Raw genomic sequence first — 25,002 nt, 5'->3', positions numbered from 1 at the left:
CACCTCAAATGATCAAAAGTTATTTCATACTTAAAAGTTCTGTTAGTAACAGGCTAAAGTCGTTGAAGTTTTTCAACTTTTTTCAAGTTTTAAAAGAGGTCTGTGTTGTACTGGAAGGCACCTGCTTTTCACATCTGGTTCAGACTCATGGAGAGGGGTAGTCTTGGCAAAAACTGTCAACTGTAGGTAATCTAATCCACAGCCAGGTTGTCACAGCCTTGTCTTGCTTGTGCAGTTGCATCCATCAAACTCCTGGTGAAGTGCAAGTTATGAAGAACCAGCAGCCCAGTGCATTCCAGTGGCTTTTATGCAAGCATATAATAAAGTCTGGGGGATAAAACAAAGTATGGATGAGATGCATCTCTTTTGTCTTGGCAGAGACAGACTTTCAATTTGCTGCAAAAGCCCATGGTAGCTTAGTCACATGTAAAGGCCAAGAAACCTGGGACTTATCACTGTTCATAAATACCAGCAGGGTGGGAGTCAAGTGGATATGCCAGGCTCTTTTCAGTGGTGCCCAGTGACAAAAGGAAGGACAATGGCTACAAACCAATGGGCACAAACACAGGGTGATCCATCGGAACTTAGGAAAGAACTTTAAAGTGAGGGTGACAGAACACAGGAACAGGGCACCCAGGGAGGTTGTGGAGTCTCCTTCTCTGGAGGTATTCAAAATCTGCCTGGACATTTTCCTATGTGACCTGCGTACAGAACCTGTTTTAGCAGTGGGGTTGGTCTAGATGAACATCAGAGGTCACTTCCAACCCCCACAATTCTGTGATTCTGGAAATATTGTCCACAAATACTATATTCTAACCAAGTGCTTGTATTAATTTCATCATTTATAGGACTGAGCAGGTATCATAGTTGCTGAGCTGCTTCTTTCTGGAAGTCACCTGGATTTTGCTGGGAGAAATATAAAACTGTTTTAAATTAATTTGTTAATGATGCTCAGAACCATAATGAAGACTTTGTTCGGCATGTATGCAGCAGCTCTATTATCTTTGAACCATCACCGAGATTTCATACAGGCAGAAAGATCTTCATCTTCCAGAGGGCAGTTATGGATAATGCATTGACCTGCTGATGACTGAAGGTGTTTTTTTAATGTGTTATCTCATAGAGATGAAGGAACCACGTACAGTTAAATCACGAATTCTGCTGGACAGTTTGGGATTCAGACACTGTTCTTTGAAAAAATCTCAGATAAACTGATGCCATTATTTAAATGGTGCCATGAAAATACTGGCGCTGCAAGAACTGCTTAGTATTCTAATCTATAGACGGGAGGGAGCACAAGAAAGGGAAATCAGTCATCTTATATTCCCTATGAAGATATTGATTTGGTTGTGTCTCCTGCCCTTAGAGCTAGAAGAGCTACAGACTGCTCTTGCTGAGGGCTTGTATCACCCTGTGCGGCACAGAAAGGCTGAATACCAACACCTACTCATTGTATCCTGCAGCTCCTTTAAATGTGCTCTGGATTTTCTCAGCAGCATCAAGTTTGTGTTGAGTGCTGATAGAACAACTGGAGCAGACTCTTGCAAACACCTGCAGTTTTACCAGAGGGAAGTTTTAATAAGTTTTAATAATTTGTCACTGGATACATGCCGTGTCTTCCCATATTATTACATAGGAAAGCTTTTCACAAATATTTTTAAAAGTGCATTTTATTGTATCTTTCTACTGTTGCCAAAATGATTTTTTTCATAAATCTTTGAGCTACAGAAATGTGCATACAAATTAATAAATATTTATAAACTTCCGTATAAACACACATATATTGTGGGAATACAAGAAAAACTGTTCAGAGCAGCAGCTGTGTAGTAGGATAAGCAGGCAGCATGAGAACCAAGGACACCTTCGGAAGAAGAAAGAACATCTCACGGCTCTGATTGGATAAGCGCCTGTATGAAAGGTTGGAGAATGTTTTGTTAACATGTAAATGGAATAGTGCTTAACAATAAAGTGGACTAACAGCTTCTAACCACATTGCTGTGCTGTTGCATCTCTGCATGTCCTGAGAGTCCAGAGACTTCCCCACAATATATAAACACAGATAGATTTGTATGTTTTCATAAATATATATTGGGTTTTGCTCAACAGGTCTGACAAACTATGTTCTCAGTTTGAACATGCATACACACACACAGGGGAAAAGTGGGATTCTGTTATTTCTTTTTTTTTATTATTTTGACCTTTAAGGAGCAAAGTGTCAAATTCATTTACTGAAGGGAATTTTATAATATATTAAACATAGACAGGGATTTATAAATAGACTCCTTACAATGGAATTTTTATAATGTATTCGTAAGAATAACAATTCTTAACAGGTAAAAAAATCATTAACTATGTCACATGCTTTGCATATAGTTTTAGTTTCGATTTGTGTTATGTCAGTAAGCCCTGAAACTTTTCTTGTGTTATGAGTCTTAAGGAAGTCTGGATGGGAAACCTGCAAATATGCAAATCTGCAGGTTAGTTTACATGAAAAATCTCTTGCATATTTATTGAGGCCAGTGTTATGGTAAGTCTGCATTTTGTAATAGCACTTGAATCATGAAATTATCCAGTTAATAACATTTTGTTGGTTCTGCTTTATTATAAACTAATTCTATTGAATTATTTTAGCTTTCAAGGCAGGTTTACATTTCTGTTGGGTGACAGATTCTATACTCTACTTGTTCCTGTCATGCTAGCTCATATGTGTTAAAGACAAGATAACTGTGAGTAATATAATGCATTCTCTCTGGTAGCATTTAAGCGTTCCCCGACAGGGGCACAACACTGTTCTGTTTTTCCAAAGAGAGCTCTTGTGGATAAAATATTGGGGATCTTAAGAGCTGAGATCTTCAACAGAGATTTCACCTGTGAGCAGACATTCATGCTCGGTCTTGATATTAAGACGTAGGACTACGGGCATGTGAATTTGTAAGTCTCAGCTTACCTGATGGCTTTCCATACCAGGCAGGATTGCAGACAGACAGTATGGCAGCTGTTTGGGCAGGATGCACTTCAGTGGTAGAAATCACCTTGCTCCCAGCTACTCTTCATGATGTTTTTTTCTGCATCTGGATGTCGCCCATAAAACTTCCTTTCTAATTAGGGTTAATAAGACAATAAGATAACTCCAGTTTGTTAAGTACTCGCAGAAGCCTGGGAAGGCAATAAAGATGGAGAAGTCCAATTACCCTCATTATTCATTCCAGGTATGAAATTAGAGGCTATTCTTCACTACTGAAATGGTGAATACAGTATTACTTATTAAATATGAAACCTATTACCTTCTTCGGTCATTTATTGTCTTCACAAGGAAATTTCTGTTTGTAGCAAATCGTTTGCTTACCATTTACTGTTGTGTCTTCTACACAAATAGTGAACTTTTTTTTTAAAATCTGTTCCAAAAATGGTGCATAATGTTCTTGTCATAAAAAGGATATACATCCAGTTGTAGACTGACATGATGCTCTTCTATAAAGAAAATGCAGGGCTTTTGTTTTCGATTTTATTGAATGAAGACTGTTTATAAGCTATTAAGTTGATTCATATGCAAGTTTTCAGCTTATGAAATATTTGTAAAGCTCTGTTTATGCTAGACTGTACTAAAGCCCATTTCCCTGAATCTGCCTGTAAGTTGGATGTAGTTTCACTAGTGATTTGAAAGAGACTAGTGATGTTTTGGAGAGGATAGGAAAGGATGGTGAAAGGATACCAGCTGTCCTAACTATGAGATCACCTTATGACCTTTACTGGGCCAGGATGTGCAACCTCAGTAGGAAACAGGCAAGAGGCAAGGAATAGCTAAGGCCTAGATTAAATAATAATAATAATAATAATAATAATAATAATAATGCTTAGAGACCCAGACCCAGCACCTATTTAGGCTGTTACGTCCCCACTGCCCTCTTTAGGAAATTAGGAGCTTAGGTTCTCTTTTCAGACTGGTACCTGGGTCAAGATACAGACAAACTCAGCCAGCACAGCTTAGAACAGTTGTTACCTTTCTACAGGTTGGTGTGCTGTTAACTGACTGTGCCAGCCTGCTCCTCCATGATGGTGAGCCTAAACTCACAAAAATCTGCAGGAGGCTGGCCCTGCATGGACCACCATGATGTCGTTGCCCTCATGGCACGGCCTGCTGCCCTTGGGTTTTGGAAGAACCGAACCTGCTGCTCTGGCACCTCCTGCCTCTTCTTCCTTGGGATTGCTGCCACAAGCCTTTATTTTTCCTGAGAAATGCAAACAAAAGAGGGAATGCTCTAATTCTAACATTTACAGATAGCAGAGTGGAACCGAACGAGAAAAAGGATGTATGTACTTCCTTATAGCTTTTATGACTCACCTGTCAAGTATCACCAATCTGTAGAAGGACTAATCAGAAAGATCACAAGAATCCTTGCTATGTTAGGCAATCTACACAGAGTTTGGACTGTGAACAAATTCCATTTGTGGTAGATAGTGTGGTTAGGTCATCTACATATAGCTGCTACTGATGCAGGCTGTGAGACGCCTGTCAGTGAGGAGTAGGAGCAGGCCTGGCTCCTTTCACATCTCCTTCACAGAAGAAGCACAGGCCTGCTCAGCACTTTGTTGCTGCATTGGGACAAATGAGCATAAAAGGTGAAACCATGAGGTGCATGCACACAAAGTCAGCCACTCAGATGGAAATGGCATAGTGACGTGTACTGTGATACACCACTGTGTACCCAGGACAGGAGTTCTCTCAGCCTTGCACGCTGTGAATCATTTGCAAGTTCAAGTTCTGGGATGGAGTCACTTATTTTCCATAAACTGGCTTTAAAAGTGATTAGAGGTAAGCTTGTTTCTTGGTATTTTGTTACAATTAAAAGTTGTCTCAGAAGCTGCTTAGTAAGGCGAAGAGTCACAGTGGTTGGGAGGATGAGTGACCATGGGGTGTTCAGAGGTGCAGCTTCTTTTACACTAATTGTTCACAGATATCTCAGTAAATTCTGATTCACATTCTTTGTATGCGAAGTGTGACAACTTAAAAAAAAAAAATTACTGTGATTCAATTAAAAAAAAAATATTGTTGCTGATGATCTTCCTTTTTCTTCTGTTTAGGAACCAGTAAAGAAGAGTGACTGAACCAACTACAAAGACAAAATAGATTTACAATTTACAGAGTAGGCACGCATCAAAGAAGTTGGCTTAATATTTCAATCAAGAACATGGGAAAATGGAAGTAGTGCTTTTAACTTGCCATAATAAAAACACGTAACCAACTTTTGCCTGCATAAAGCACTACAAACAGGAAAAAGGACTCTGCTGTAGGAAAGCATTTGGATTTATTCTGAATTTCCTTCACATAAAATGAGGACAGAATGACAACAGTGACAATCTAATGCATGATGAAATTTACCAAATGGAATTTTATTTTTTTGGTTGGTGGAATTGTAGTTTACATAGCTGATATTGGAGTGGATTTCTGGGTTGCTAGTAAATATTTCTATCAGGGACAATATTGTTGGGCTATACTGATACTCTGTTTTAGGGGCTTTTCATCACTAATAACTCAGATATTCAGTTATCAATGGTTTAAAAATGACTGGAAAGGTACTGCTCCTGGGAAGCTAGATTGGATCTTTCTAGTTCATTTCTTCCACTGTGGAATTTTTATAAGGTAAGCTTTGTCTTTTTGTTGTTTGTTTTTAATTTAAAATGAAAAATCATACTGCTTTTAGCTTTTCTTAAAAAGAAAATCCAGTGGCAGGCTGTCATGTTAATACAGCTTCAGGGATATTTGTGTTAACAATCATTGGTCCATATAAGTGTATACTGCTGCTTATGCTTATGTCAGGTTTTGCTGCACATGTAGATTTCTATTTAATTTTACTTACCAATAATAATCTATTTGATTAATAACCTTTTAATCAGGTGTATTTATAAACAATTCTTGCTTTACAGAGAAATACTGTCTTAACTGATAAAGAAATGTAAGTAGTTAAAGTGACGCTAGGAAGAGAAATCGTTTGGTTACACTAAGTAGGAGAGAAAGCTGATGAAAGAGCTAATTTGTAGATCCAAGTGTCTATCAATACTTAGAAAACCACAAGATTTGGGAGAGAAATGAATTGTTAAATACTGAAGAAGGATACATTCTATAGGGACCGAGTTAATGGTGATTGGTTCCTTTGTTTCCTGGCAGGTACACGTCCAGAAAAAGTTTAAGATATTACACATGTAAGATTCTTTAACTTCCATGGTGGTATTGCTGTAGAATTATCACTGTCACTACAGAAATCATTTGGGATAAGGTTTGACTTTTGTTTTCAAAACGATTTGAAAGTTTTTAGTGAAAAGTCCTGAGGAACTGAATTTTAATTATTTTCTGTAAGTTACATGCAATAAACACAGGAAGATAAAGACTCCTCAGAGACACTTAATAAAATTCTTATTTTAAAAGCCTGTTTTAAATTCCTATACAAATTAAAGGAAAGTAGCGAAATGTATATTTATGTCAGTGTAAAACTTCCCCTTGCACACACGTTTTATTCATTTTGTTATCACGGCTTAAGGAGAATGTTGAAGGTTTTGCTCACCACAGTTAACTTTTACTTCTCAATATTCTTTTTTCTTTTGCTCACCAGCTTTACTTTCCTGCTGTTCCTCATACAATCCTGAAGCCCTAGACTTCACAGAGGAGCACTTACTGCCAAGTTTAACATTTTGGTGTCAGGCATTAGAAAAGCTTTAAAATTTTGAAGGGCAAAAAAAAAATCCCTCTTCAATTTTTCTGAATGGCTTCATGTTCAGCACGGTTTGGTTCATGAGTGAGGTACAAAGATCCAGCCACAGGAACTGTACCACATTCTGCCTTTTAGGGAGATGTCTCAGGGCCTGCTGTAGCACCCCCTTTTTTGTCCATTTCCAAGGCTCTTAATCTTCAGTTTTCAGTTAACCTGAGCTTGTTTCTTCCAAAGGAAATTAAGGCTCTGACATCAGTTTCTTATAACTCATGATAAATGTTAAACCAGCAACTGTAGTGGCATATGGTAAGCCTCCCTTCTTCCCCTTTCTCTACAATGACATCATTCTCCATGATTTGTACTCGATTCTGGTTTCACCTTTGGTTTAACACACCCAGGTTGCCCCTAAAATCTCCCTCTGATTTGTGCCTATCTTTAAAAACTCTCCTCTTCAACATTCAGATTTAAGTTCTGATCATCTACAGTTCTTGGTGATATAATTTTGATTTAACTCTTACATCAATTCAATCTATTCAAAACATTGCCTCTACAGAGGCATTTTCAATGGATTACTTTATTTCCTACTCTTTCAATTTTAATCACACATTTTCACCGTTTCCTTCATACAATGAGCAACACCTTCTCTTAGCAGTTTGTTATCTAGTAAATGTAATTTTGTCTTCTGCAGTCAGTGCAATGTGGCTGTCTTGGTCCTCTTTTTCTCTATTGGGCAAATTGTGTATTTTCTTATGCTGCTGCTTCTGCATGGAAAAAGTTCCCAGGTTGACACATATAACTGAGCCGCTCCTCAAAATTCAATAGTGTGATAATGCACACTGTAAGGTGTAAGTTGGTATCAGCAAGCTGACACCTGTGCTTGTACCTTGTCATCAGCTATTATATACTTCCTATTTCATTTGTTTTCTTAAGTGTATGTATGTACACTCCCCTCCTGTCCCCTCCTCAGTCATCTGATATACCTAGTCGATGTAGACAGTGAGTCTCCCAGGTTTATCTCTATAGTCAGTATAGTCAAAATAGATATTGTCAAGAGTCAGGTCATAACTGTTAAGGTGAGCTTACCCAGAGGGCAGGAACCTATCTTCTTCACCCATCAAAGAGGGAAATGGGGGCCTAGACAGTAAATATCGACTCAGCCAGTGAACTGAGGATGCCTGAATTTGGAAGATATTAATACACTTCCTCAAACTCTCTTCCTTCATTTCTTTATTCTCTTATGCCTTTTATACCTCTTGCTTTGCCTTTGAAACAGGGAATTTCACTGTATTGTGTTTGTACAGTACTCAGATTGATAGAAGTCATCCAGTTTTTTTTAATCACAATATGAGTGCTAAATAATAATTGTGGAAGTTACATGCATATATATATATGAATGTATTTTACATATATATATATATATGAAAGAAATTAAAACTAGTCAATATCTAATAAGGCTTTATTTTAATGAAAAGATAACTGACATACCATTACATTTTATACAAAATGTTATTCTCTGAATGGAGTTTTTAAAGACAAAATGGAGTTGTTAAAGTATTAGTCATACCAACTAAAATTATTTTCAACTTGACCTATTTAAGTGGGTCCCAAAGATGTTAATGGAATTGAGAACAGACTGAAGCATAACAGCCAACATTAAGAAGATAACACAATCAGTGAATTTGGAAAAAGGGAATATTTCCCTGGAGCAGCATATGAATACACTGACTTGTAGCAGTTTGCAGCATCAGTCAAGAACACTTAAGAATGACTAAATTTTATCAAGAAATAACATTCCTGTCAGAACAGCAGGCCACAGCAGCAGCCATTGTGATATTGGCAGCTGCTACTGTACCTCTTGGTGCTTCAAGCAAGGATCAAAACGCCCCACAGCTTTAAACAGATGAAAACTTTTTTTTTGCTTATTTGTAGATACAAATTATAAGTACATGAAACAATAGAGCAACCTCTTAAACCCAGTATTTCATTTCAAAAAACGTGAAGAGAAAAAGAGAAGATACGCAGAATGAAGTTGTTAGGAAGGTATTTAAGGTACAAAGTCAGAGAGGTACAGATAGTTAATTGAAAGTGGAAAGTTTGTAAGGCTACTGTGAGTTAGAAGTCACAACATAACATGTACTTACTCATGCTTTCTTAATGCAAATGTACTGCCCCAAGGTATTGACATAGTCACTTCAGTTTCATGGATTGAATCCAAGCCTTTTGATACTTGGAAGATTAAGTTTAATGCGCAGCAAGGAAGAAATTTCTATTGATTAAAGATTTATTTAAAGCTGCAAATTGTGACTGCCTGATCAAAATTTAGAAGGGACAACTGTTGCTACCAGGTGTCTCTCACATCCTTCTTCCATGGAACTATACATTCTAGCTGGCACCCAAATCTTCATTGGTGTAATTTGATGAGATAGGACATATGCTGTAGTACTGGGACTGATTAGTCTCTTGGGGAACAGCCTTTTCCTAACCTCCACCTGACCCTCTCCTGACATCCTGTTCCCTCAGGTCCTGTCACTGTCACCAGAGAGCAGAGCACAGCGCTGCCCCTCTGCTCCCCTTGTGTGGAAGCTGTATTTCCATATTAATAAACATATTGCTATAGCAGCACCATGTTTCAATCCCCATAAACTGTTTTTATTATCTCGTGGCTTCACGCATCACCATTAGTGGTTAGTTTATAGCCTTGTTGCCTCCCATGCCCAGACATCCCTTATCATCCTACACACTACTTTTTCTCCTGCATCTCCACATTTCAGGATCTCTGCTATCAAACCAAAACTGTTTTTCTCTATCCTATGTCATAATGCCAGTCATACATATCTCATTCAATTTAGAATAGCAGGTTAGTGTTACCTGTGTAAAACCATGACAACGCCACACAAAAATAAACAAAAACATCAACTAATCGGTTAGAAAAAGATACCTTTTTTTTTCCTCTGCAGAAAATCCAAGGTAAGTCAATTTTGGCTACATGAAGGAAAAAGGTTGCAGGCAGGTCAAGAAAACTTCACTTAAGCCAGACAAGCAGAATTCTCAAGGCCTTGCAAAGCCAGTACAATGCTTACAGCCTACCGCTAGCAATGACTTGTTTGTGCTTATTGCTGTGCTTCAGTTCTAGCCTACTGCCTGCACAGCCACTTGAAATCAGGTAACTGGCAGAAGACAGCAAGCATCGCTTTGCTTTATGATGGGAAAGAACTGGCTGGCAGTAGGCTATTGGCAGTGAGAACCCACTCCTCTGGAACTTACACATTTCATCACTCATAGGTAGAAACTTTTCTATCTCCCCTAGCTTGAGAACCAGTACTATGAGCCAGATCATTCACCAGGGCCAAGCATGAGTGACTCCATCAAGTACAACAGAAATACCATAATTTGCAGCAGCAGGATTTCTGGTGCTTCATCAGGTCACAGCCACCATCCTGTTTTTCTAACACAGGTGTAAAAATTACCATGTACAAGATCTGGTTCCTTCCTTAGCTATCAAAACATTTTTAAAATTACAACTTAATTGTTCCCTTCCTTCTGACATGCTATAGCTCCCTTCAGGCCTGAAGCAAAAGCCTTGGAAACAAGAAAAAAACCTAGGTTTTATTTATGTCCAAGCATGGCATTAGAGATATCCTGAACAGAATAAGTTCTTCACTTAGTCAGTCAACTGGCTAACTAATTCCATGTATTTTTGAGTTTTCAGTTCTCTTAGAAGAAATTTTCATTTAGTCTTAATTGAAAATAAACTATTACTGTTCTAAAAGTCATTCAGGTGCAGTCATTCGCTGAAGCAAATGTTGTGTTTATGTAAAACTACTTAGATAATAGAATCTGCAGTCCCAGGAGATCCATCTGTTTTGAAAGTAGTTTTCTGAAATTAGAGTCTTTGTGACTATTTAGAAAAGAACACTTGAGTGGTTTTTTTTTTTTAAATTTTTGATGAAATCCTGTTGTATGTTTGTAGTTCATTAGATATTATCCTCGGGGTTTATAGACCTATATGCACTGGATATTCACAGCTGGGTATTCACTAATACCCTTAGAAGAATACAAAGAAAGTAAATAAGTATCTTTGAGAAAGTGAGAAAAGCTGGTCAGGGAATTTTTAGAAATTTTTTATCTTTCAACATATAAAAACCCAACAAAGTACTACTCATGATGTTTATTCAAGCAAGTCTCCTGCTCTTTTACTGGTTTTACATTGCATCAGTATCAGTGGGCATAAATGAATATCTGATATCACCAACACCAGTCAGATACTGGTCCAGATTTTATCTTAGCAGAAGGTACATTCAAAGATAAAATATGAATGGAGAATGAAATGGAAAATAATTTGTTGGCCAATATAAATTTATAGAATTGTACTTTAAAAAACATGGTCTAACCAGGTCTCTCTCTTATTTCCCCCCCCCCCCCCTTTTTAAATAGATATTGGTTTGCCTTGAAGTATGGCTGCCAAGCGGCTTTCAGACAAGACAGCAGTGGAGATATATCAGAAACAGACCCTCCCAACATCATCCATAAACAAGCTATTGAAGTACTGACTGATATTAACATGCTCAGGGTATTCAAGACTTTCCTTGAGACCACACCACAGCTCTTTGTTCAGATTTACATGCTCATGGAACACAACAACCATAATTTCTATCAATGTGAGTATTTGCTTCACTGTGACTTGGAAGTTGAGGATCTTACCCAAAAGCATAACTGTACAATCAACAAATGTACAGATATTACAGTTATGAAATACAACATGGAATTTAGCTACGCAGTTATTATACCAAAACAGAATAGATAGAATTCTTACCCATATTCTGGGCTTGCTATGAAACTCCAGAGGAGTGGATCTCCAGAAGAAATCCTTCCCTACTGGTAGTCAGCTCTTAAATGGGTCTAGGAGAGGTGGAGACAGGCTCCACCCCTTCCGGCAGCACTGGTGAATTGCCTTCACCTGTGCTCCCGTGGCTGACTTGCCTCAGGTGATTAATCAGAGGTTCAGGCTGTGATTCAGAAGTTCCCATACAATAACTCATATTATTGGATACTATTTTAAAAATATTTTGGTAAATGTATACTTCACTGTATAATTGCTTTGCATTTCATTAAAATTTCAGTCTGAAGAGATCTGCACTGTTAGGTAGGGTTCTTTGACAGTCCATGACTTCACAGGTACTGAGATAAAATGCTCAGATGAATCTCATCTTAAATATGACCACATGAAGGATCAAGTCTCAGCTATAGATGCTGACATAACCAGCATCTTTGTCAACATCAGTTGCTCAAACTCAACTATGTATGGGTATAAGGTATTTCCGACACCTTAAGTGTTTCTAAGTCATCTGTGTGTGCAAATGACAAACACAGTGCACATTTATGAGATGAGCAACAGCAAGAGATCCCAAATAACAATAGATATCTAGATTTAGGCAACTAAACTGAGCCTTAAAATTAATGTGTCTTGTTCAGGAGCACAGAAGATACATGAAGTTGGTATGAAGATAGTGCAAAGAAAGCATATACTTGTCCAAACATACAGAAGTTCTAATGTAAAAGAAATTCCGTTTCTTAAGTCTAACATTTGTTTTTGTGTTTTGTTTAGATGCTGCCATTATTATTTCATTTTGTGGTATTTCCTTTTCAATGGTTGATTATCAAATATCACTACGAAAATCTCTGCCTGATAAAGAGGAATTGCAAGTGCTTCCCAAGTTAGTGTATCTCTTCTATAAACTGTTCTCCATCACTTCTTGGATACTCAGTATTTCACTGATCACTCTACTGAGTGTTAGAAGTTCTGTAATTCTGCTGATACTTCTTTGGAGCTGCGGTTTTGCCTGGACTTTGAAACAGCACACAACATTTTGCAAATCCACAGAGATGGAATATCTGTACAGAACTGTTGTTGGAATCATTCTACTTTTTACTTTTTTTAACATAAAGGGGAGAAAAACAAAAGCTTGCATTTCTATTTATTATGCTACTCACACCCTCGTAACTGTAGGTATTTTGCTTGTATGTTTGTTTTGGAAACCTGCTGTTATCAAGGAAGTACATCTTACAGTTGTGAGCATCTTAACTATTCTCAGTCAGGTGTTAGGTATTATTTTTCTTGCTGTTTATTACAAGTATTTTCATCCCACTACTTATCGCAAGCATCAGACATTTTTTGATGAAGTTGATAGAAGGGGAGCAGACAATATGGAAGTTAGTAGATTTCAAAATTTCATAATGCAATGATCAGTATAGGTTTTGGTGTAGACCGCAAAGCAAAAACTTGCTGCAGAGTGTGCTTCTCTGTCTTTGTTTCTTATGTATTTTTACTAAGCAGCACTGGAGTTATTGGCTCTGAATAACTTTTCCACGATGTAATATAAAGTACCTTTATAACATGAATATTTTTCTATGTGTTAGTCAGTGTTACTTTTTCTAAAAGGAATCTATTTATGCATCCGATCCAATTCACTGTTTTAGTTTTTAGCAGTGCATGTAAAACATAGGAAAAGCTAAAAGCAAGTCAAATGGAAGTTAGCATTACCAATGTATTCTGTTTATGTTAATTCTGTTAAAAGCGAGGCTTAATTTTCTTGCTGGAAGGAAAGAGAAATATTGAGGGGTGATGATCTGTGAGCTGGCTGTTTCTTCCCATTACTGTAAGAGTTGCAGTTTTTATATAAATGAGCACAGATACAAACTTCACTGCCTCCTCCTTAAACATCCCATGAAGAAGAATGGCTTTGATTTATGACCCAATCACTGTCATGCTACAAGAAAACATGAGGAGTTATTTTAAAGCATTTTATCTTCTAGGTGTTTTAATGACTCCTTTATTGCTTTTGTTCTGCTAATCTTTCACACACCCCTTATTTAGGAGCGATGCCAGTTTGTTGTTCTGGATGATAATAGCAGCTTGAGTGATTTATTGACAGCAATACATGTCTCAGAAATAAAGAACAGCTATCTTCCTTGAAGCTTTCCTATCCTCTGAGCTCCAGGATACAATACTTAAATGCTAGCTTCCACTGAAGGACGAAGCTATGCAAGGTATGAAGTGGTACAGTTTCTTTAGTCTTTGCCACCAGCCACAGCTTTTTCAGAAATAAAACCTAAGGTGAAGTCTCTCAGAGCTGCTGGGTTTTTGAGTAACTTGAGTAATGAAAAATGGGCTTCTCTCCTCCGATAATTCACATTTCCAATTAGCATAGCCACAGGCAAAGGGAGGATACAGTGCTTGAGAAAGGAGACTAGAGATAAGCACAGCTGATAAACTTTGCCAGGAACAAAATCTGTTAGAATTACTGATTGACAGCAAACATCTCTTAAACTCTGGGGGGAGGGCTGATGCTTCGGTTGATACTTAGGGTGCTGAAGAGTTGTTCTCTGTGCTGCTTCGGCAGCAAAATACGTGATTTTAGTGTGAATATACTACTCTTTTTCTACAATAAATAAATAGGATCCTAAATAATGAAGACTAAAATCCCTTTATTTCTGTCTACACTTTTATTGTTTGCTCATCTGAAATCATGAGGAAGGGATTACGGGAAGGTAGGGTAGGAAAGTAAGAACATCATCTTGGAGAAAAACTACTTTTTCCTTTTCCTAACTACTACTTGGAAGAAGACCTCGAATCTTGCACATTATCTGGGAAGCAGATCTCTAGGGAAACATGAGCTTCTGAGAAACTGAGTGTCAGACTTCCAGCCCTGGGGCCTCCAGGTTGTCTGCCTGCTTGCCAGATGCCAGAAACGTGGAGCCTGAGTTATGCTGGAGGTTAGTTTATGCTGAAACAAAGCAAACTTGTCCTAGTGACTTTTTTTTTTCCCCTCCCTTTCAGTAAACTGACAAATCCCAACTGAAAGTATTTCATTGTCATACCTCTATCTGATTCTTAACACTTTTTTTTTTCTTCCATGAAATAAATGTGTACAGTGTGCTGGCTTCTATTTCTCCCCTTTTGCATTCTACTTATGTCTCATCATTCCCTCTTCTGAGCTACAGAAGAGGAATGTTATGTGGAAGTTAATTTGGCAACAAAGGGATCTATATCATAATTTATATCACATTAGCGCACACACACACACGCACACACACACACCCCTTATACATAACTTTCATTCCCCGTTTTATGCTTGTGTGTTCTTGAGGATCCAAGTTCATTCTTACTCTAAACTTTGGAACACATCCTTTGGGAAGCCATATGGGTTCTTTTCATAAAGCTTAAGCAGATCTTTGGTACCCTACCAAAGATACCAAAATGAAAATCTCCATTTTGCCACTATCCGTCAGCTGATCTTGAAGAAAAGTGAATTCTTGTCAGCATGTCCCTTGTAGACTTTTTTCCCCTCAGTTTGAATATCCTTCCTTTCTTCCTGACCTGCATTCAATATTTTCTCTTAATCAATGAATTCAATGACTTTGAATATCATCCTAATTCATTAGGTCATCCTAATTCATTATAGCACAGAGAGGGAAAGGCAAGAAAGCATATGGATTGGTTATAGACACATTTCATACCATCAGAGGCCATTCAGTCAAAACAAATAAACCCCCACTTCACCAAGGTGTAAAGTTCAAACAACAGATATTATACATGTCCTTTCTGTTCCCTGACTACTCTTAAAATTCAGCTGCCACTCAGTTTATGCATTGCATCTGACCTTGTCATTTTATTCTAACTGCAAATTGAAAACAAATGTTTTTTCTTTCTTTTTTAAAGAACATTTTTTAGGTCCATTACATCTTACAAGAAGTATTTTAATAAGTTAAATAAAAATAATACACAATTTCTTCCTGTTTTGACTACTGTCAGGCCTAAGTAAGAGGGACAACATTCAACAGAGTTGTTTTAAGTATCCTACTAATATTCAATGTGGTATTTGATGGCATTGGTGAGCTCACCTGATGTACCACAGATAGCACTGATTTATGAAGCCATAATTGGGGTTCCAATAAACATTTGTCAAAATAATGTATTCATTCAAACCAAAGTCTTCTTTATTTATTCATATAAAAGAGCACTTAACTTTCAACAAAGAATTGCTAGCCATCAAAAACACTCCATAAACAGAGGAAATTTATGAAGACACAGTACCAGAGGGTGATCAGTGAAAGACTAAAGTTCACTTTAACTCTTCAGGGTGCTCCACTCTGCCTCTTCCTTGTTTTTTTGGACTGTACATATTTCTTCCTAAGAGCCCCAAGCCCAGAGGTTAACCTTTGTATATTTACACATTCAAAGTACTAGTCATCTTTTCTACCATAGTCTTATATATCAAAGACTTTCAAACCTATGATCTTTCATTTTCATTATATGGTGTAGAAGTACGTATGCAATACAAAGGTAGTTGGTTTTAGGCTTACCAACATTTTTGCCTGAACCTGAAGCAGTGTATGTACTTGTATGTCATTCCAGTTGAATAATTTTCCACATTCTGCCTCTCTCCACTCTTCTGTATTTCCTTCCTATTAGTTTAGCTTAATTTTATAGTTTTTTTTTTTTTTTTTTTTGGTAGAGGGATAGCAAAATAGCAGAGATGTACAACTGATAATTGAAGTACAGATATCCCCTTGGGATCCATCTTCTTCAGATTTTTTTTTTTGTTTTGTTTTTAATCTCCAGATGTCTAGCATTTAACAAATAGGAGTCAGTGAAGATTCTTTCTATGAGAATCTTACATTCATCAGCTTAGCAAGAATGCACCTTGTTAGGTTAATGACCAGCACTTTAAACTTTCCTTAACCTGACAACTGTTGAAACTACAAACTGCACCAGCCTTTTGATATTACGTGTTGTAGCTAGGTTATGCATGTGTTTGTATTTTCAGGAACATTTTTGTTTTTGAGTACACACATTTGTAAATAGTAGAGTAGAATAAGAAACCATAGTAAAGATTTCAGGTGAACATTCACGTCTTAATTAAATGATAGATTCTTATTTCACCAATCTCAATATACAGTCTTCATCATTATTGTCACTGTTACTGGCACTTTGTGTAGAAGTCCAGGATGACATTACAAGGAATAACTTATGTCTATTGGAATGAGAATATAACGAAAAGTTGCTAGTAAAGTCCTCTGGTGAACCTCCTGCTCAGCACATGTAAGAGGTCACTTTTAAGCATGAAGTTAGATAGGAAGACATGCCAAATAATACTGGGAACTACTAGTTCACATTGACTATTTCATGTAGCATGCTCCACTAATTAGATCAAGCCTAAAGTCTGTTGCATTATAGAGTATGAAGGGACCTCAGACATCATTTTATAGTTTGCTTATCCCAGAGCAGCAGCATTATGCCAATCTTGGTAGAAGTCTTCTGACTTGTTTGGAAAAATATAAAAATATAAATATTTTTGGAAAAATATAAAAATATCCCAGGTAATCTCCCTAGATCTTGATTGGAAGCCTGCTACATCCATTTCCCATTAACTAGAGAGGGAACGCTGCCTACTAGCTATATTTACTAGAGGTAATATTAGGTGCGAAGTCAATGTTCGTAGAGTAATTCTATTACATACAGCAGAACTGCAGGCAGCAAATAAGGTCTCTCTTCAGGTTGTCTATATAGGGAGAACAGGAATATCTGTTCACTGCTTCTACCACTGAAAAGCTTAAAACTGAATGATGAGAGTACATCTTTCTCCTATAGACAGACTCTACTGAAGTGCTGAGATCTCTTGAATCTTACTTGCTGCTTCTGCTTAACAGGTTGTATTTAGCAATCTCAGATTGCTTATTAAATCCTTCAGACCATCTCTAAAGACAGTTTTAAAATCCTTCCTCTGAAACTCAGAATTAATGTTCCAGGTTAGTAAGCAACCATATAAATTTCTTCACAGTTAAAAATATATCAACTTGTACTAGATTTTGCTTAGATATAATTTGCCAGTATTATTCTAAAATACTTTCTCAGTTGAGAATAAAAGAACTTATTCTAAAGCAAATTCTCTTTGCATTCTCCACCATGCCACTGACTACACAATCTTAACTGAGTACAACATTACAGCTTGCAAAGCTAAAGGTAAGTAATGAGCACAAAGGAAGATAGGATAGACCACAATGTGGAGAAAGTTCTTTAAAAATCACTTAAATGATACTAAAAGTTTGCATTGGCTAATGAGCTTGGGCTTTGGGAACCAGTTATTTTAATCAACAGCTTTTTTTTTTTTTTTAAAGACAGCAACATAATTTTTTTTTTCCCCCCTCTCCCCCCTCAAGTCTCCTGTCTTTTTCTACTGTTCTTTTCAACAGCTTGGTGAATTTCATGAAAAGAAATAAACAGGGTAGTTCCAAATTGTGGGGGAAAAAAAGTTGTATCAAATTTTAATTAGTGGCTTAATGTCCATAACTATAGTAAGTATAGTAAGTACAGTATAGTAAGACTTTAACAATAATTGTAGCTATCACTAATTTATGCCTTTGAAAAACAAAAACCTCAAAGCCCCCCCTCCAGCTTATTTTCTCTCAGGCAAATAAATGTTTATGTGTATATAGTCAGCATTGTAATTCAGGCAGCTAGGTGTGGTCTTCCTCAGTCTGGATGAACAACATAAGACTCAAATAATGTTTTGGTAATGAGGGATTGTGCATGGGATAACAAAAGTGAATAACTCACCAGCCTTTTCATAGGCAGTAGCTTCTCACTCATCAAGCAGGGCTGGGCCTGCAGGGTTCAGGTTGAAGTGGTCCATGTGAAAGATGGATGGCACCTTGTTTTCTACTTTGTGGCTTCTTAAGCTTGGCTATTTTGGGAAAGGATGGAGCAAGTTTTCAGCTTAAATGCTTCATAGAAAAGTAACAGAATCCCATCAAAAACACTAAGCCTCCCACTTCCAGCTTCAATTTGTCAATAAGATGAGCACAACCAGTGACTGTCAAAATAACAATTTGCTGTTCAAAAAAAACCCAACACATCAATATGGTCAATGGTATCTCATGTATGTGTCAGACAGCCATATTCAGAGCCAAAAATTTAACTTGGAGATTAAATTTAAAGACTCCCAGCTGATTTTTTTACTAAATAAATGGTTTTCCTAGAAGCCAATTGAAGTGAAACTGCCAGTACTGATACAACTTAGGGTAGCTAACCTCACAAAGATGATGATCCCCAGGGCCTTCTGTCAGCTGTTTTCCAAATGGGTGGCTTCAGCAAGTTCTGGTGCATGCAATTGTTCCTTCACAGATTCACGACTTCACAATTCTCCTTGCTGAACTTCACATGGTCCATCTCAGCTGATTTGGGACATCAGTGAGATGAAGTAAGATGTACTAAGTTGGAAAATGCTAGTTATTCCTGCTTGCCATTCTTAGATCTGTAATCAATTACAAAATTAGTTAGATTAGTGGCTTATCTGACCACTCAACCATTTAACAGGGGTTGTCCTCTGTCATCTGAGCATCAGGGATAAGTCAACTTTTTGACATTCATAAATTAATATACTACATCCAGACAGACAATTCACTTTAAGTCAACTGCAGGTCAACAAACAAGACAAAAATAGAAACATTTGAAAAAAATCTCATTTTGATAGTGATGATGTTGGAGATGTACTGCTAACAAATGAAAAGAAAGCATTCTCAGAAGGCAGCATAGCTTCCAAACCAGGAATTGGTTACTGTATGTCAGAACTACAACATCTTCACATTTAGGTAATTTATTTACCAATAGAAAAGCAACAATTGAAAACCCGTGCAGGGAGGAGCAGTGTTGTTTACCATATAAGCAACCATAAATGTGGGGGCTGCTTTCCATTTTCCTTATCCTTCTTTCTCATCTATGCTCTGTTGCCTAACAACTAATCTACTTCATGCATAAAGGGATAATTAGCAGTTCTAGCACTCACTATGCAGTTGATTTTTTTTATTGCAGATGCTATTTTCAGAACAGGTTCCTTTAGGAACACATTCCTCACAGAATTACTAAAACTCCACAGTCTTTCAAAGAGGCATCAGGGCATGGCACGATCATTTTCTTGCATGGTAATCACGTCAGAAGTTCAGTTTGTGAAAACCATTCTCGATTTTGATGACTTAGCTCACTAAGCTGTTATTGGAGAAAGGAATGTGATAAAGCGATGGAAATTGTTCCTAAGCAACATTTTGGATCACAGTCCTGTTTCCTACTCCCCCTGCTAACTGCGAGGGAATCTTTTTACCCGGTGTACAAAGATGGGAGGCTGACAATGCCAGGGGTAGAGTTTCTCTCTTTATCCATCAAAATTTACAACAAAAGTAAAGGCACAGTTTCAACCCATCCTGCCCCATCAAGTTAGACTCTTCATTTAATCAGTGCCAGCCTGAAAAAAAAAAAAAAAACCCACCAAAAAAACCAACAAAATAAACCAAAAAGCAACTACTAGGAAGCAGGAATTTGAATGTTAAAAGCTTGCAGAAAAATTACAATCTGCCAACCGGCATCAGTGTTGCTCATTTCTGTTAGTGTTAAATAAAGCAAAATAAATGAAAAATTTCTTAATTCTGAGGTTAGATTGCCTCAGTTACCCCTAGATGAGAACTTCAGTAGTGCAAACAAGCAGCCAAAGCTCTGGCAAAGTACTCAACTCAAGGGCTTGAGCACATCCATAGCTCAACAGTAAATACAGATAGCACGTAAATACAGGCTAAGGGATTTGTATTTACCTGAAGAATTACAGAATTATTCTAAGAGTATTTATGAATCTCTGATTGTTATAGAAGAATATTTCAGTCCTCTATCACCCTAGACTTAACTTCAGTTTGATCAAGCGCTGAATTGATTGAATAGTATTTGAATTGAGTTGATTGAATAGTAGTTTAAATGAAGGCAGTTTAAGCTGTTTAAAGTTACTTGTGTTAATGAGTAAATCCCCTAACTTGATGGTCTGTAGATTTGGTCTCTCTTTAAGCAAGAAGACAGAGTGCACTTGAACTTCAAACTGACATAAGATTTTATTTCTCAACCTTTTTTCTGAGTGGATTCTTTATTGCAAAAATACTACGCAATTCTACAACTCTGCAGCACGCTGACCACAAGTCCTACCATTCCTACTTATAAATAATACATTATAATTACAAAAGATATCCATAGGGAGACAAGCACAGTCGAACTGATATTACATCTTTCACACACAAAAAAAGCAGATTATATCAAAACTTCAACTAGAGTGAACTGAAAAGTAGCATACAACAGGTGTCTGAAATTGCTATTGATGTGGAAAAGCAAATTACCACTCCCATTTTGCCCATCTCTTGTGATAGGAGAACAAAGAGACATCAAAGAAAAAGAAATGTGTCATTTTCAAAATGAAAGGAGAAGCTTACATGCTGTGGAAACTCTTGCCATGGGATGTGTTGGATGACAAGACATTGTGTGAATTTACTCAGCTATTGGAGAAAAATTGCAGAAGAGAAATTCTTGGAGGCCTTACTGAATACCAGCTTTGTATCTATTGATACAGATATAATTTCGTCAGAAACTTGTCTCATTTTCACACCATCAGTATAAAACACCCTTCCCCTCAGGAATGGACAAGCATAAGACATACAGGGCCTGGAGACCAAACATGTCACTGGATATTTTTCATATAAGGCAACTATTGGAATTTGTAGTCCAGACTCTTTGATACACCATTAATTTTGCAATGAAGCAGGAAACTGAACTTATGGAGATCCACATCTTAAGCATGCAGTTCTAATTTGTTAATGATTACTTGAAAATGTTAATAGGGATGGGTTGCCACAAGCACATTAGCAGCTTTAAGGACAGCTAATAAGGGTAACCACCTACCGCAATGTCAGAGTAAAGAAAATTTAAAAAGGCAAGTTGAAAAAAAAAAAAAAACAACAAATGGATTTTTTTTATTTTTTCTTGAAAAAAACCACAATGGTTTGAATATGTCAGTTCCAATCACTGAACTGACACTACTGAATCCAACTTTCTCAGTACCATACCAGGGAAACAGAAAATAAACAGCTCAACAGAGGAATGGCAATGGCTACTCCAGTCCTCCCCAGAAAACAGACCAGTGCTGTCATTGCTCTGGTGTACATTAAGAAAACAAGGAAAGCCCTGGGAACTGTGAACTGACAATGAAGTAGTACTATTACACTTTCAGTGGAACACTACCTAAAAAGCTCCCTTAGAAGTAAAGAAAAGACTGAAATATGTGAGTGCCTTCAGAGCACCGAAGTGCGTGGAAGAAGGAGGGAGACACATATAGACTACTGCATACACAGGAACAGAATACAAGCCTCTAAATTAAGGTGTACCCTGTGGAGAAGCAGGGCTAACATCTCTCACTGAGATAAGTAATTTGAAAAGGCAATGAAACCAGAAAATAAACATGAGTCTACTGACCTGGAATCGTAGTTCTTAGCCTGCTGGAATAATGAAGCACCCTGCATCCAATTACTGGTTGTCTGCTATACATTTGTATCCCTCAATGTGCATTAGTTTCCAAACATTTTAAAGGATGGAACATAATGCTCTGACGAGGAACACGTTTGCATGCTGATACAACTGTTTCCTGTAAAGTTTATTTCACCTAAACTTCTATGCTTTCCTAGGTATAATAGCTTTGTTTAAAATGAGCCAAGCAGCACAAATGCTACTGCTCCACATAGGAAAGTAGCCAACAATGTCAGTACATAGCATGAATTTATCATTATCAAAGTCCTCCAGATAACAATTTCTATATATGGAATTAACTGTCACTACTCCAGCAAAAGTGCATTAGAAGTCTGTAGCTTCCATTTTCTTTCTGAAATAATGAAAGAAACTACTGACTCTATCAATAACATAGTTTTTATAAAACTTTAACAAAGCAGAAAGATCATAAGTAGACCTGAACAATGCTTTTCTCTACTGCATTATTCCTACCGCATGATAAATTTCTTACCAGAAAAGGCTTCCACTGTCAGCAGCATCAGCTTCAACTAGGTGTTTCATTCTGGGGAGGAACACTACAGATAGCAGCAGAAGCAGAGAAGCACCACAAGCAGGGACAAGCCAGGAGCAAAGGCTGAGCAGAGCACCAGTAGCAATCTTCCAGTCAGCGTACAACCACGCTGTTCCTGGTCAGGATCACGTTGGCCACAATTACTACAAACTATCAAATGACAACCTCCAAAAATCTAAGGTTTCAGGTTCCAAGCCCAGCCAGGACAGCGGTCAGAAACAGCGAGCCAAGGATCAGTAGCAAGGTTCCTGCACAGGATATGTATCTAGAAGCTGGAATTAAATTAGAAAACAAACCAGCTCCACCACAGAAACACCGCTAAACAAACTAGGGAAACAACAAGAGCTCAGGGCTGAACTTAAATGGAGATCCTAGGCCCAGGAGCAGAGGTGCAGTGGAGGTTCCAGGTGAGGCTGGTCAGGGCAATTAAAGCTGATCAGTGTAATCAGGCTCATAGAGAATCACACCCAGCAGGAAAGAGAGAAACCACACTTTTTGATTTGACAGCCTAATTTGCAAAAGAAATTGGGGAAATTTCTCAGTTTTACCGAAATTCTTGGCTATCTTCATAGAATCATAAAATGGCTTGGGTTGAAAAGGGCCTCAAAGATCAGTTAGCCCCAGTTCCTGCCTCCCACCAGCTCAGGCTATCCAGGGCCTGTGCAACCTGGCCTTGAACACCTCCAAGGATGGGACACCCACAGCTTCTCTGGGCAGCCTGTGCCAATGCCTCACCACTCTCTCAGTAACATCTAATCCGAATCTCCCTCTTTTAGCTTAAAACCTTGTCCTATCACTATAAGAATGTGTAAAAAGTTGATTTCCATCCTGCTTAAAAGCTCCCTTTAAGTACTGCAAAGCTGCCGTGATGTCTCTTCTGAGCCTTCTCCAGGCTGAATAATATCATGCAGTATTTAAGTGCTCAAAACAAGCAGGTACTCTCTTAAACTTAGGGAAAAGTCACGTTTTATCTCAGTGAGGTCAGTAATAAAATTCCCATCAATTTCAATCAGGTCAAGGTTTTACCTTCCCATTTCTTTTCCTGAGCTGCTGCTGTTTTGAAGTCAATCACGGTAATAAAAATAATTAGAGGAAGTGCCACAGACTCTCTTTTTCCAAGCCTTTTCTGGAAATCCCATGGATCACTCTTATACCAGTGTGTTTTATACTCCCTACTTTGACCCTTTTGTCAGGCTAACAGCTTGCTGATTGAGAGTCAGATAAACCTACTCCAGAGCACATTAATATCATTCCCTTTCAGCCAGAGGTCTGGGTCAGCAACGTGAGCATGAAATATGCCTTTTATCCTGACCTGCTGATGGGGGAAATGTTGCTCTATTATAGGGCTTGCTGGTCCAAGCTGAAGGCGTCCCAGCAAATGAACCTGGAGTTTGGGGCCTTCCTATGGCAATTCTTTATTCCAATATTGACTATCTTTACTGTGAACTTTTATTGGCAATGCTTTTACTGTATCTGTTTGTGGAAATGGATTAATACTGTTAGTGCTTCTTATCATAGACTTTGGAATATATGAGTTTTTTTTTATTTTTTAATTTTTTTTATTTAAGTAAACAGGCTGAGTTACTGGAACCAGTAAGATGACAGGAGTTTATACATGCGAAATCCTATGACCTGTATGTCACAGAATCATAGAATTGCTCAGGTTGGAAAAGACCTTAAAGATAATCAAGACCGACCTCAACCTAACCATACTACCCTAACTCTAACAGCCCTCCGCTAAATCATGTCCCTGATCACCACATCCAAATGGTTTTTAACACATCCGGAGATGTTGACTCAACCACCTCCCTGAGGAGCCTATTCCAGTGCTTAACCACCCCGTCTGTAAAGAAGTTTTTCCTGATATTCAACCTAACCTTACCCTGGTGCAACTTGAGGCCATTTCCCCTCATTCTGTCACCTGTCACCAGTGAGAAGAGACCAACCCTGCTCTCGCTGTAAGCACCTTTCAGATATTGGAAGAGAGCAGTAAGGTCTCCCCTCAGCCTCCTTTTCCCCACACTGAACAGCCCCAGTTCTTTCAGTCTCTCCTCATAGGCCATATTCTCCAAATCCTTCACAAGCCTTGTTGCCCTTCTTTGGACCTGCTCCAGCACCTCAGTGTCCTTTCTGTACTGAGGTGCCCAAAACTGAACACAGTACTCAAGATGAGGCCTCACCAGTGCTGAGTACAGGGGCAGGATGACTTCCCTAGTCCTGCTCACCACACCATTCCTGATACAAGCCAGGATGCCGTTGGCCTTCTTGGCCACCTGGACACACTGCTGGCTCATATTCAGCCGACTGTCCATCAGAACACCAAGGTCTGTTTCTGTCTGGAAGCTTTCCAGCCACTC

At 38.0% G+C, this 25,002-nt stretch overlaps 1 protein-coding gene and 1 long non-coding RNA gene across 4 annotated transcripts; one reads left to right on the top strand and one right to left on the bottom strand.

Moving 5' to 3' along the window:
* Positions 1–1,550: 1,550 nt before the first annotated feature.
* Positions 1,551–23,025, bottom strand: LOC125690536 (uncharacterized). Of its 3 annotated transcripts, XR_007375700.1 has the most exons (6): positions 22,586–23,025; positions 18,798–19,021; positions 18,325–18,451; positions 4,001–4,229; positions 2,948–3,156; positions 1,551–1,907 (listed from the first exon to the last, which is right to left on the bottom strand). It is a non-coding gene; the product is annotated as an uncharacterized LOC125690536 (long non-coding RNA). The 3 variants fall into 3 exon arrangements; XR_007375699.1 differs by lacking the exons at positions 1,551–1,907; positions 2,948–3,156; positions 4,001–4,229 and adding an exon at positions 13,393–15,084 and having other exon boundaries at positions 22,586–23,019; XR_007375701.1 differs by lacking the exons at positions 1,551–1,907; positions 2,948–3,156; positions 4,001–4,229 and adding an exon at positions 13,412–15,084 and having other exon boundaries at positions 18,798–18,941; positions 22,586–23,017.
* Positions 5,352–13,007, top strand: XKR9 (XK related 9). The gene is made up of 3 exons (XM_048938943.1): positions 5,352–5,641; positions 11,142–11,365; positions 12,313–13,007. Exons 1-3 carry the CDS (start codon positions 5,367–5,369, stop codon positions 12,948–12,950), a joined length of 1,137 nt encoding a protein of 378 aa, XP_048794900.1. The 5' UTR covers positions 5,352–5,366; the 3' UTR covers positions 12,951–13,007.
* Positions 23,026–25,002: the final 1,977 nt, after the last annotated feature.

Source organism: Lagopus muta, chromosome 3, assembly GCF_023343835.1.
Source record: "Lagopus muta isolate bLagMut1 chromosome 3, bLagMut1 primary, whole genome shotgun sequence".
NCBI lineage: Eukaryota > Metazoa > Chordata > Aves > Galliformes > Phasianidae > Lagopus > Lagopus muta.
The sequence above is the reverse complement of the archived record's forward strand: the minus strand, read 5'-3'. Positions and strand labels throughout refer to the sequence as shown.

What these genes read in the sequence shown, in the direction of transcription:
- XKR9 (XM_048938943.1), top strand. Translation starts at nt 5,367, where the DNA reads ATGATGAAATTTACCAAATGGAATTTTATTTTTTTGGTTGGTGGAATT. An exon ending in CACTGTGGAATTTTTATAAG is followed by an intron (nt 5,642 to 11,141) that starts GTAAGCTTTGTC and finishes CTTTTTAAATAG; the next exon opens with ATATTGGTTTGCCTTGAAGT. An exon ending in CAACCATAATTTCTATCAAT is followed by an intron (nt 11,366 to 12,312) that starts GTGAGTATTTGC and finishes TGTTTTGTTTAG; the next exon opens with ATGCTGCCATTATTATTTCA.